This window comes from Littorina saxatilis, linkage group LG2 (genome assembly GCF_037325665.1).
Source record: "Littorina saxatilis isolate snail1 linkage group LG2, US_GU_Lsax_2.0, whole genome shotgun sequence".
Classification (NCBI taxonomy): domain Eukaryota; kingdom Metazoa; phylum Mollusca; class Gastropoda; order Littorinimorpha; family Littorinidae; genus Littorina; species Littorina saxatilis.
The window spans coordinates 101,356,841-101,368,894 of NC_090246.1; the positions used below are offsets into that span (position 1 = coordinate 101,356,841).

At 43.6% G+C, this 12,054-nt stretch overlaps 2 protein-coding genes across 2 annotated transcripts in view; one reads left to right on the top strand and one right to left on the bottom strand.

Annotated features, from left to right (window-relative positions):
- LOC138960362 (tachykinin-like peptides receptor 99D) overlaps positions 1–12,054 on the bottom strand; it is a 313,550-nt gene that overhangs the window by 137,266 nt on the left and 164,230 nt on the right. The gene's annotated exons all lie outside the window — the stretch shown is intronic.
- LOC138960361 (hatching enzyme 1.2-like) overlaps positions 1–12,054 on the top strand; it is a 33,935-nt gene that overhangs the window by 5,085 nt on the left and 16,796 nt on the right. The window contains exons 2-8 of the mRNA XM_070332254.1: positions 430–448; positions 916–945; positions 1,708–1,739; positions 2,981–3,056; positions 5,163–5,298; positions 6,190–6,365; positions 11,582–11,812. Coding sequence (XP_070188355.1) covers positions 430–448; positions 916–945; positions 1,708–1,739; positions 2,981–3,056; positions 5,163–5,298; positions 6,190–6,365; positions 11,582–11,812 — 700 coding nt within the window. The remainder of the gene's footprint in view (positions 1–429; positions 449–915; positions 946–1,707; positions 1,740–2,980; positions 3,057–5,162; positions 5,299–6,189; positions 6,366–11,581; positions 11,813–12,054) is intronic.

Sequence of the window (12,054 nt, forward strand, 5' to 3'; positions counted from 1 at the left end):
AAATCTCTTCTCTTGCCGCTTGTCTCGCGATTCATGTATAGTTTAATCTGTTAGTGTTCTGATGTAAGTCCAGCAGTAGATAGGTTAAGCCTATTTTAACATACTGGAAACTGGTAATCTTCCAGTAGGTATTAATTTAGTTTTACTAAAGCCTGCTGGGACACAAGTAATGGGTTAGTGCATTTGTAAACAGGAATCGCTTGACAAGTGGCCCCCTTCATCCCCCCCTTCCTCGTCCTGATATGGCTCTGCGTAGTCGGCTGGACGTTAAGCAACAAATAAACAAACAAACAAACTCGAACTATTGTTTGCACTGTACTTCTTTTCGTCAAAAAAGTAAATTCTTATGCGAGTTGTTTTTAATGTTCCAATGTTATCACATGACCATTGAACGTGTACATACTTTTCTCTTCTTTGTTTTTGTTGCAGATCGAAGTTGAAGAGCTCGGTAAGTGATTTTGTTTTTGAAAAAATAATAAATGGATTTGGTGATTGACTTATCTTCCGAATTACATTTCCTTGGAATTGTTTTGACCTTAAACATCGGTTTGAAGAAATATACTTCATAATTGTATTTTTGTGTGAAGAAACAAAGCCGAATATTTCTTGTCTCCAAGAAATGTGCTGCATTTTTGTAATGTTTTATACTCATGTTGCAGTCAGTACCAACAATACACAAATACCAAAGTTTAGGATTTGAAAACATACGCATGTGTACACGCACATACACTGGCACAGGCACACAGACAGACAGACGGACAAACTCTCACGCACGCACGCACGCACACACGCACGCACGCACGCACGCACGCACACACACACACACACACACACACACACACACATACACACGCACGCACGCACACACGCACGCACGTATGCATGATTGTAATCTTCTTTAATTGATTTTTCCAGAAACTGTCGAAGACCCTGAAGTTACAGAAGGTAAGCAACATTTCATAAGTTTATTGGTGTGTATATATATAAGGGACTTTGCTCTGTAAATCTCGGTCCCCCTTGAGGAGGGTCTGATGCTCCCAACAGGCTGTCTGTGAAGGGATACTTTTTTCTCTCTCTCTCTCTGCTAAGAGCTTTTAACAAATCTCGGAAGAAAGTCTCTGCTGACTTTCAATTGTTTCTTTCACAATTTCTGATGTTTTATATATATATATATCTTGTTTGAAGTATATTTTTGTATTTGTTTTTGTTTGGTTGGTCGTTTGTTTGTTTGTCCATCATACAAAGACCACAAAGCACCTGGTGGTGAGAACCTCCATTTTATATAACCTCCATTTTATATAACCTCCATTTTATATAACCTCCATTTTATATAACCTCCATTTTATATAACCTCCATTTTATATAACCTCCATTTTTATATAACCTCCATTTTATATAACCTCCATTTTATATAACCTCCATTTTATATAACCTCCATTTTATATAACCTCCATTTTATATAACCTCCATTTTATATAACCTCCATTTTATATAACCTCCATTTTATATAACCTCCATTTTATATAACCTCCATTTTATATAACCTCCATTTTATATAACCTCCATTTTATATAACCTCCATTTTATATAACCTCCATTTTATATAACCTCCATTTTATATAACCTCCATTTTATATAACCTCCATTTTATATAACCTCATATTCGCAAACATACTTCTAAAACCACTCTAATTTATTTGTTAACAGGTTACTTTGAGGGAGACATCGAACTTCCCAAGGTAAGTGGAAGCGACTCCATCATCAGAGGAGATTCTTTATTTTATTCACAATTAAATAACTAGAAAGAGGCACGAGTATCTAATAAGTTATGTACCTCCGGCAACTGAGCAGATGCTGATCGAACAACAATTCTGTGTCTCGACACCTCCCCCCCCCCCTCCTCCGCACCAATTTTCAAAGAGTTCCCCGTCAATGTTTCGGTATTTTTAAGCCCTATTCGTTTGTTGTAAGCAGCTGTGGCCTAAGTCAATTCAAGGAAAAAATAGAGGATGAAAGTTGTTAGAGATGGCAGGAGATATCACATGACTCTCAGTTTACACTTACTGTTGTAGTTTATATTTAGAGCGCGTACTTCCCTTTGTTCCTCAGCATTCAGGTTTACATTGCTTGTGTGTCTTTTTACATTTAGTCAAGTTTTGACTAAATGTTTTAACATAGAGGGGGAAATCGAGACGAGGGTCGTGGTGTATGTGTGTGTGTGTGTCTGTCTGTCTGTGTGTGTGTGTAGAGCGATTCAGACTAAACTACTGGGCCGATCTTTATGAAATTTGACATGAGAGTTCCTGAATATGATATCCCCGGACGTTTTTTTTATTTTTTCGATGAATACCTTTGATGACGTCATATTCGGCTTTTTTGTAAAAGTTGAGGCGGCACTGTCACACCCTCATTTTTCAATCAAATTGATTGAAATTTTGGCCAAGCAATCTTTGACAAAGCTCGGGGTTTGGTATTGCATATCAGCTTGGTGGCTTAAAAACTAATGAGTGAGTTTGGTCATTAAAAATCGGAAACTTGTAATTAAAATTATTTTTTTATTAAACGATCCAAAAACAATTTCATCTTATTCTTCGTCATTTTCTGATTCCAAAAACATATACATATGTTATATTTGGATTAAAAACAAGCTCTGAAAATTAAAAATATAAAAATTATGATCAAAATTAAATTTCCGAAATCGTTTTAAAAACTATTTCATCTTATTCCTTGTCGGTTCCTGATTCCAAAAACATATAGATATGATATATTTGGATTAAAAACACGCTCAGAAAGTTAAAACGAAGAGAGGTACAGTAAAGCGTGCTATGAAGCACAGCGCAATCGCTACCGCGCCAAACAGGCTCGTCACTTTCACTGCCTTTTGCACTAGCGGCGGACTACGTTCAGTTTCATTCTGTGAGTTCCACAGCTTGACTAAATGTAGTAATTTCGTCTTACGCGACTTGTTCTTTGTCTCCAGTTTCGCAATGCCATCCGTAACCTGGATAGTCGTTGGCCGAACGGCATTGTCTACTACAGGATCAGCTCTGCTTTCCGTCAGTGGTCATTCGATATTATGAACATTCTTTTCTTATATGGGAGAGAGAGAGAGAGAGAGAGAGAGAGAGAGAGAGAGAGAGAGAGAGAGAGAGAGAGAGAGAGAGAGAGAGAGAGAGAGAGACAGACAGACAGACAGACAGACAGAGAGAGAGACAGAGAGACAGAGAGAGAGAGGTTATTTGTCTAAGCACATTATGAAGAGTTTGTTTTAGTTCAAAGTAAGGCTTTATTGTTTTATTCCGGTGACTTTTACATTTTTGCTGGTGTTCAATACTGAGATTCCACTGTCCACACCCCAGGCGTGTTTTCTGTAAGTCCGAACATTTTCTCTCTGCATGACCACTGACAGTCTCGGAGATACAAAATATATTTTTAATACACCCACAGGGTTTAGCCTGGAAGAAAAAGACAATGGGACATTTGTCCCCCTCAACCAAATGTTGATGGGACATTACATAGTCCACGGCAAAACGCACAAAGCAGGTTAGGCGCTGCCAACATACTTTTGTCAAAAGATGCAAAATAGTGCTATTTGGTTCCATATGATGATATGAGAATTTGCCAGTGTATCAGGTTAGTGTGTGTTTGTGTTTCGATCGATTTCGCTTCTGTTGGCAGTTTTCACAGAGGTAAACGCGCAAGTGCAGATAGTTTGCAGGATTGCTTGAATACTCATGAATTACATTTTAAAAGCTGATCACAGCGCATTTCACAAACTCGCAAGTTCCTCGGCTTGCCGCACGTTTTTGCTTAGGTCATTCCGAACACTGTATGTACTCCCGTGAAAAGTGTGCGTGGGTTGGCGCAGTGGTACGTAATCTCAGTGCGCCCTTTGACGCACAGAAGGGAATTCCAATGGGACATTTTGAGATGTTATGCGCGAATGGCGCAAGGCGCACTGGTAAACGAAACCCTGCAACCACGGACGCACGCACGCACGCACGCACGTATGCACGCACGAACGAACGTATGCATGCACAAACGCCACACGCGTTCGCCTACGTACATACACATTTTTCCAAGCAAAGCAAAACAAGTCGCGTAAGGCGAAAATACAACATTTAGTCAAGCTGTCGAACTCACAGAATGAAACTGAACGCAATGCAATTTTTCAGCAAGACCGTATACTCGTAGCATCGTCAGTCCACCGCTGGTGGCAAAGGCAGTGAAATTGACAAGAAGAGCGGGGTAGTAGTTGCGCTGAGCAGGATAGCACGCTTTTCTGTACCTCTCTTCGTTTTAACTTTCTGAGCGTGTTTTTAATCCAAACATATCATATCTATATGTTTTTGGAATCAGGAACCGACAAGGAATAAGATGAAAGTGTTTTTAAATTGATTTAGAAAATTTAATTTTGATCATAATTTTTATATTTTTAATTTTCAGAGCTTGTTTTTAATCCAAATATAACATATTTATATGTTTTTGGAATCAAGAAATGATGAAGAATAAGATGAACGTAAATTTGGATCGTTTTATTAAACAATTTTTTTTTTACAATTTTCATATTTTTAATGACCAAAGTCATTAATTAATTTTTAAGCCACCAAGCTGAAATGCAATACCGAAGTCCGGCCTTCGTCGAAGATTGCTTGGCCAAAATTTCAATCAATTTGATTGAAAAATGAGGGTGTGACAGTGCCGCCTCAACTTTTACAAAAAGTCGGATATGACGTCATCAAAGACATTTATCGAAAAAAAGAAAAAAACATCCAGGGGAAAACATTCCCAGGAACTCTCATGTAAAATTTCATAAAGATCGGTCCAGTAGTTTAGTCTGAATCGCTCTACACACACACACGCACAGACAGACAGACAAACACACACACACACACACACACCACGACCCTCGTCTCGATTCCCCCTCTTCGTTAAAACAGAGAGAGAGGGACTATCTACACTACTCGTCACAGTAACAAAAGAAAAAACACACACACACAAAAACACAGAGGAAAACAAAAGAAAACAAACAAACAATGAATCAAACACAAACAAAACAAAACAAAACAAAACAAAACAAAACAAAACAAAACAAACGAACAAACAAGCAATCAAAACAAACAAAGCAAAGTAAAACAACGCTTACAAAAAGCATTTTTCAGCCTCGAGTACCCACGCCACCATCGTAGAGGCGATGAGAGAGATCGAGTCGAACACCAAGCACGGCTCTACCTACTGTGTGCGTTATGTGGAGAGGACGACTCAGAGTGATTATATCTACATCCAGAAAAACACAGGGTAAGGCTTCCTGGTGTTTATAGTGTCTTTGTCACTAATCCAGAGTGCTCATATCCACTTCAACAGCTGCCTCGCACTGGATCAATAATCAGCCTACAAAGGGCATAACGCCAACTCTCAAAATTGTCTATATCGGTTACATTGTACTCAAGCGAAGAAAGAAAGAAAGAAACAAAGAAAGAAAGAAAGAAACAAACAAACAAAAAGGTAAAAAGACAATAATCTATCCTGACAGCAAGATGGGCGTCACAGGAATGCGGGTTTGGGGGCTGGTTTTGGGGTATATTCCTGGATAGAGGCTGTACGTATGTTCCAATGCAATCGCAGTAACAGTCAGAACTATCCATCCTGACAGCTGTCATAGCAAGATGGGCGTCACAGGAATGTGGGTTTGGGGGCTGGTTTTGGGAGTATATTCCTGCATAGAGGCAGTACGTGTGTTCCAATGCAATCGCAGTAACAGTCAGAACTATTCATCCTGACAGCTGTCATAGCAAGATGGGCGTCACAAGAATGTGGGTTTGGGGGCTGGTTTTGGGAGTATATTCCTGGATAGAGGCTGTACGTATGTTCCAATGCAATCGCAGTAACAGTCAGAACTATCCATCCTGACAGCTGTCATAGCAAGATGGGCGTCACAGGAATGTGGATGGTGAGTGGGGTGCTGGGTGGATGTGTATGTTTCTGCATTGAGGCAGTGCATGTTTTTCCCGAAATGCAATAGCATTAACAGTCACTACCTTCCATCCTGACAGCTGGCATAGCAAGATGGGTGTCACAGGAATGTGGATGGTGAGAGGGGCGCTGAATGTTGGGGTATGTTCATGCATGGAGGTAGTGCGCGTTTTCAAATGTAAAAGGACTAACAGTCAGAACTATCTATCCTGACAGCTGTCACAGCGCGATCGGGCGTCACGGCGGTGCCCAGGAACTGTCCATCGGCACGGGGTGTGAGCGCAAGGGCACCATCATGCACGAGCTGAACCACGCGCTGGGCTTCTGGCACGAGCAGAGCCGTTACGATCGTGATTCCTACGTCACTATCCACACGGATAACATCGACTCCAGTAAGACAAATTATCCTGTTTTATGTAAGAGTGAATAGCAACGGACTGAAACGGGCGTTTACTGTTCAGTTCGATATCCAAAATGCACAAACCTGTTGTTTGTTGTTTGTTGTTGTTGTTTGTTGTTGTTGTTTGTTGTTGTTGTTGTTTGAATGCTTTAGCTTGGTGATGGTCCTTTTCAATTCTCTAGTACCTACACGAGGTTATGTTTGACGTCACACACAAGTATAACGTGTTATCTCAAACTTCTGATGCGCTTTGGGGCCCTGAATTGCATTCTAAAAATTACGTTCAGAAGAGGGATCCCCGTCAATTATTATTCTTACTTTTGTTCCTCCAAAATGATGACAAAAACAATGTCAGGTACCTTGTTTCCATACCAGAAATTTTGTGTTGGTCGTCGGGGACTATCTACACTACTCGTCATAAAAAAATTTACACATGCGTTTGAGGGCAGATCTTTCTGATGAGGCCGTTTATTGTAAAACCAATTATATGACTGGAAAGGCAGTTTATTCCCCTAACTTATTCAGAAAACAGATTGAGTTAGTGTCGATACAGTGGAACCTACAACACCCCCCTAAATCAAATTCGTAAAATCAAGGTTCCCGCGGTAAAATCGACAACAAATCAGAACAACTAAATCGAACTATGTTTAGCATGTCATTAGACAAAACAATCACATCTGCACCCAAAACAGTCAGTTTTGTTCATATATCTTGTCTACCATGTGTTACGAAGGGTTTTTTCTGAAAGTGTCTGTGTGTAAATAACTATTCTATCAGAAATGCATGTCCTAACTCTGTTTACTAATTCACTCCATTTCACACACACACAGCACTCAAACTAGGCACAAAGACTTAAACAAGTTATTGCCCTTTGCCCTCGTTCCTATATTTCATTCATACAAAATACATGAATGACAATTCACACACAATCAACAGTCACTTAAATTCACTGAAATATAATAATAAGTTGAGTAGTTATGTGGAGGAATATCTGTCCCTCGATGACGTCGTCACTTGTTACTCACAGTTCACAGTTCACAGGTTACGTACAATTCACTTGTTACGCACAATTCACTTGTTATTCACAATTCAGTGGTTACTCACAATTCAGCGGGTTCATTTACTTGATCCATATCACACCAATGAAAGATTACGACCATGGTGATATAGGGTGGGATTCCACCGGATCCAAGAATTCCTGCGCTGCGTTACAACCTTGTGCCGTTGCATCCGACGTCCTTCTACGCCGTGACGACGGTGTAGGTGTCAATCCTCTCAGAAGGCATAAAAGGCAGTTTTTGAAGCTTTTTTAGCGGGTAATGAGACAAAAAATGGTACATTTGAGTAACTCGCCAACGCATTGCCTTCAAACTTCCGGAGATTGGTGCTAACACATGTCGTAAACTACACACGAAATCAGAAGGCATTTGAGATATTAGTTCTGCTGTTATGCGACATACCAGAAAGAGTTTTAAAAATAAAGATGTACCGTGTCCGATTGAGAAAAAAATAGCATGCATTTAGAAAAAATGAAAGTTTCAATTTCAATCAATCAATCAATCAATAGGAAGCTTATATAGCGCGTATTCCGTGGGTACAGTTCTAAGCGCTTGTCGAAGAGTTGTCAACACAGGACTAACAAAGAAACTAACATCTACAGACGGACACGAACCCTATCACACTAGCAAACCCTGATAAACATACAACAAACAACTGCTTAAACAACAATGTACACATCAATAGCTAGGTCCAAACAAAATAATATTAAGCACAAAGAAAACACCTCTCACAGAGCACAGCACAAGAATGTCTTTTGGGGCACAACACATCATCACGTCGAACATGAAAGTCACAGCCAGCTACGGGAAGAACTGAGTCTTCAACCTACTCTTGAACGCGTCAAGAGAGGGGCTCTGGCAAAGCTCAAGCGGCAGGGAATTCCAGACGGAGGGGCCCGCGGAGGGGAATGCACGCTGACCAGCAGATGCGAGTTTCGAGCGAGGGATGTGAAGGCGGAGTGGGTCAGCAGCAGAACGAAGGGGACGGTCGGAGGGCTGGGTGTACAGGTCCAGGGAGGATTGAAGGTACTCGGGAGCAGAGTCGTTGAGACACTTGTAGACCAGAGTGGACAGTTTGTACGAGATTCGGGTGTTGACAGGGAGCCAGTGCAAGGAGCGAAGTAGGGGGGTGATGTGGTCTCGCTTCGTCTTCCTCAACGTCAGCCTGGCAGCAGCGTTCTGGACTCGTTGTAGGCCATGAATGGATGAGGCGGGGAGGCCAGCCAGAAGGGAGTTGTAGTAGTCCAGACGACTGAAGATGAGGGAGACAACCAGCTTGACACAGGCGTCGTGGGTGAGGTAGCGACGGATGGAGGCGATGCGTCGTAGGTGGAAAAAGCAGGTCTTGATGATGAAGGAGATGTGTGTCTGCATGGAGAGAGTGGAGTCGAGAAAGACGCCAAGGCTCTTGACAGCAGGGGAGAATGGAACAGTCGCGTCATTCAGCTGGAGGTCGGTCACAGTGAGGGAAGCAATCTTCTGTCGTGTTCCAACGAGAAGGGCCTCCGTCTTCTCACTGTTCAGCTTCAACTTGTTCTCAGTCATCCAGTTCTTGATGTCAGTGAAACATCTGGAGATGGATCCAAGGAGATGGTCAACGTCCTCCGGCTTGGCGCTGTTCTGGAGCTGCGTGTCATCGGCAAAGGAGTTGTAGTTCAAGCCGTGGCGTTCGATGACCAGGGAGAGGGGTTGGGTGTACAGGGTGAAAAGGACAGGGCCGAGGACAGACCCTTGTGGGACGCCGAAGCGGACAGGGACAGGCTGAGAAGAGAACGAATCAGTAGTGACAGTCTGAGAGCGGTTCTGGAGGTAGTTCCGGAACCAAGAGAGGGCGGTGTCGTGAATGCCGAACGTGGAACTGAGGCGATCGACGAGTAACTGGTGGTCGACCGTGTCGAAGGCCGCGGAAAGGTCCAGCAGAACAAGGGCAGAGACGCGACCGCTATCTGTTGCGTTCAGGAGGTCCGTGGTGATTCGCAGGAGCGCCGTCTAGGTGCTGTGGTGAGGGCGGTACGCTGTCTGGTACACTGGCATCAGCGAGTTCTGAGACAGGTGGGCGCTCAACTGCTCCAGGATGATACGCTCCAGAAGCTTGGAGAGGAAGGGCAGGTTGGACACATGACGGTAGTTCTTCAACTCGTTGACGTCAAGGCCGGGCTTCTTGATGAGTGGGCGGACAACGGCAGACTTGAAGCAGTCGAGAACGACGCCTGTGGCCAGGGAGATGTTGATGATATCTGTGATAGACGGCAGGAGCTTATCCAGACACTTGGTGAAGAGGAAGCCTGGCAGGGGGTCTAGCTCGCAGGTCTTGATGGCCGTCTTGGTGATGAGTCGCTTGACGTGGTCTTGAGTGACAGGCTGAAAGCACGTGATGGGGGAGCCGGAGAAGGAGGGGGAGGGTGGGGACAGGACGAAGGGCTGTTGATCGAGTGTTCTCCGAAGCTTGTCAATCTTGTCCTTGAAGAACTCCAAGAATAACTCCGGGATATCTTGTGGTGGGTGAGCAGTGGGTAAGGGGGCAGCGGGGGAGGAGCCCAGGAGAGAGGACATGATGGAGAACAGCTCCCTGGATGATGAGACGTTGGCGATGCGGTCGTGGAAGTGCAGTGATGGCCAGAGTGTCGCCATGCACGCTCCGCTCGTCGTCTCTCGATCTTGGCGGCTGTGATGTCCTCAGAGAGCCAGGGAGCCGGCTGTCGCTCAGAGACTGCGCATAGGGATGGCGGGGCGTGTTTGTCGAGGAGCTGGCGCAGAGTCAAGCTGAAGAAATGGGCGGGGTCAGAGGACGGGTCTCGCTGGGCAAGCAGCAGGGCAGCTTCGTCTCCAAAAGCATCTGTCTCAATGTCTCGTAGCTTGCGGCGTGTGACCATCTTCCGCTTCTGTGCTGGCTTGGTGATGTTGACGACGAAGTTGATGGCAGTGTGGTCGGAGACAAGATGGTCGTTGGTGACGAGACTGGAGACCAGATTTTCCGAGGGTCGAGTGACAATCCAATCCAGGATGTGGCCACGGGAGTGGGAGGGAAAAGGAACGACCTGGTCCTCACTGTAGCTGTCTAATTTACCCTTAAATCTAATACAGTTTCAACAATGGCTGTTCACAGCGCACTTGTTTAAACGCACACAAAAATTGTTGGAAAATGCTTTTTCAAGAACCATTGGTCAGTTAAGCGTGTCGGCAGTGAGCTTTGCTAGGCCTAGGCCGACATTTGCGCTCAGCGCTCTGAATGAGTCAACTTCTTAAAAACTACTTTCGCGTTGAAATCCTCATACCACCCATGTCTGATAAGATATGTACGTGAAATTTGAGTATGTGGCGCATCTGTCATTGTTCTTGAAGATTTGAACAAATTAAATTTTTTTGATGAGTCAGTAAAAACCTACCGTCAATTTAAGAACTTTTTCTGACATGACAAATAACAGCAGACCTAATGTCTCAAATGACGTGAAATTCCGTATTTACTTTACGACACGTGTTAGCACAAATCTCCGAAAGGTTGAAGGCAATGCGTTGGCGAGTTACCCAAATGTATCATTTTTTGTCTCATTACCCGCTAAAACGGCTTCAAAAACTGCCTTTTATGCCTGCTGAGAGGATTGACACCTACACCGCTCAGCATGCCATAGCGTCCATGTTAGACAAGATATGTGAACAAAACTTACTGATTTGGATGCAGATTTGATTGTTCTGTCTACTGACATGCTAAACATGTTTTGTTTTAGGAGTTCTGATTTTTTGTCAATTTTAACGCGGGAACCTTGATTTTGCGAATTTGATTTTGGGAGTGTCTGTGTTGTAGGTTACACTGTATCGACACTACGTCATGTAAACTCAATCTGTTTTCTGAATAAGTTAGGGGAATAAACGGCCTTTCCAGTCATATAATTTGTTTTACGATAAACGGCCTCATCAGAAAGATCTGCCCTCAAACGCATGTGTAAAGTTTTTTTTATGACAAGTAGTGTATATCACCTTCTGTTTCATCTTTAACAACTTCGGCCTTTTAGGCCCTGATCGACAAAGATAAAACAGAGGACGACATGCCCCCCCCCCTTGGACCAACACAAAAGCTGATCTGTCAACAAGCTACCAATCATATCATCTTATATTGTCAGTGTTGTAGCTATTTTTTCTATACTCATTGCAGAGTATCTGCACGATTTCGCCAAGCACACTACCAGCGTTATGAACGTGTTTGGCACTCCGTACGATTTTGGTTCCATCATGCACTATGGCCCCTATACTTTCGCCCTACACAAGTCCCACCCCTCCATCTCCCCCAAGCCCGGTCAGGCTCATGGAGTGACCATGGGTCAGCGTCTGGCCATGAGCACCCAGGACGTTTCGCTCATCCAGAAACTGTATGGATGTCCTGCTGGTGAGTTTGGGTGTTAAGGAGGTGTGTGTGTGTGTGTGTGTGTGTGTGTGTGTAAGTGTGTGTGTAAGTGTGTGTGTAAGTGTGTGCTTGTTTGTGTTTGTGTGTGTGAGTGTGAGTGTGTCAGGGGCGGATCAGTTCATTTTATGGGAGGGGTTTCTAAAAGTATATTGTGAAGATATGGGTGTGAAGGCGCGAAGCGCCTAGCTTGCTAGGGGGGTCCGGGGGCATGCCCCCCCCCCCGG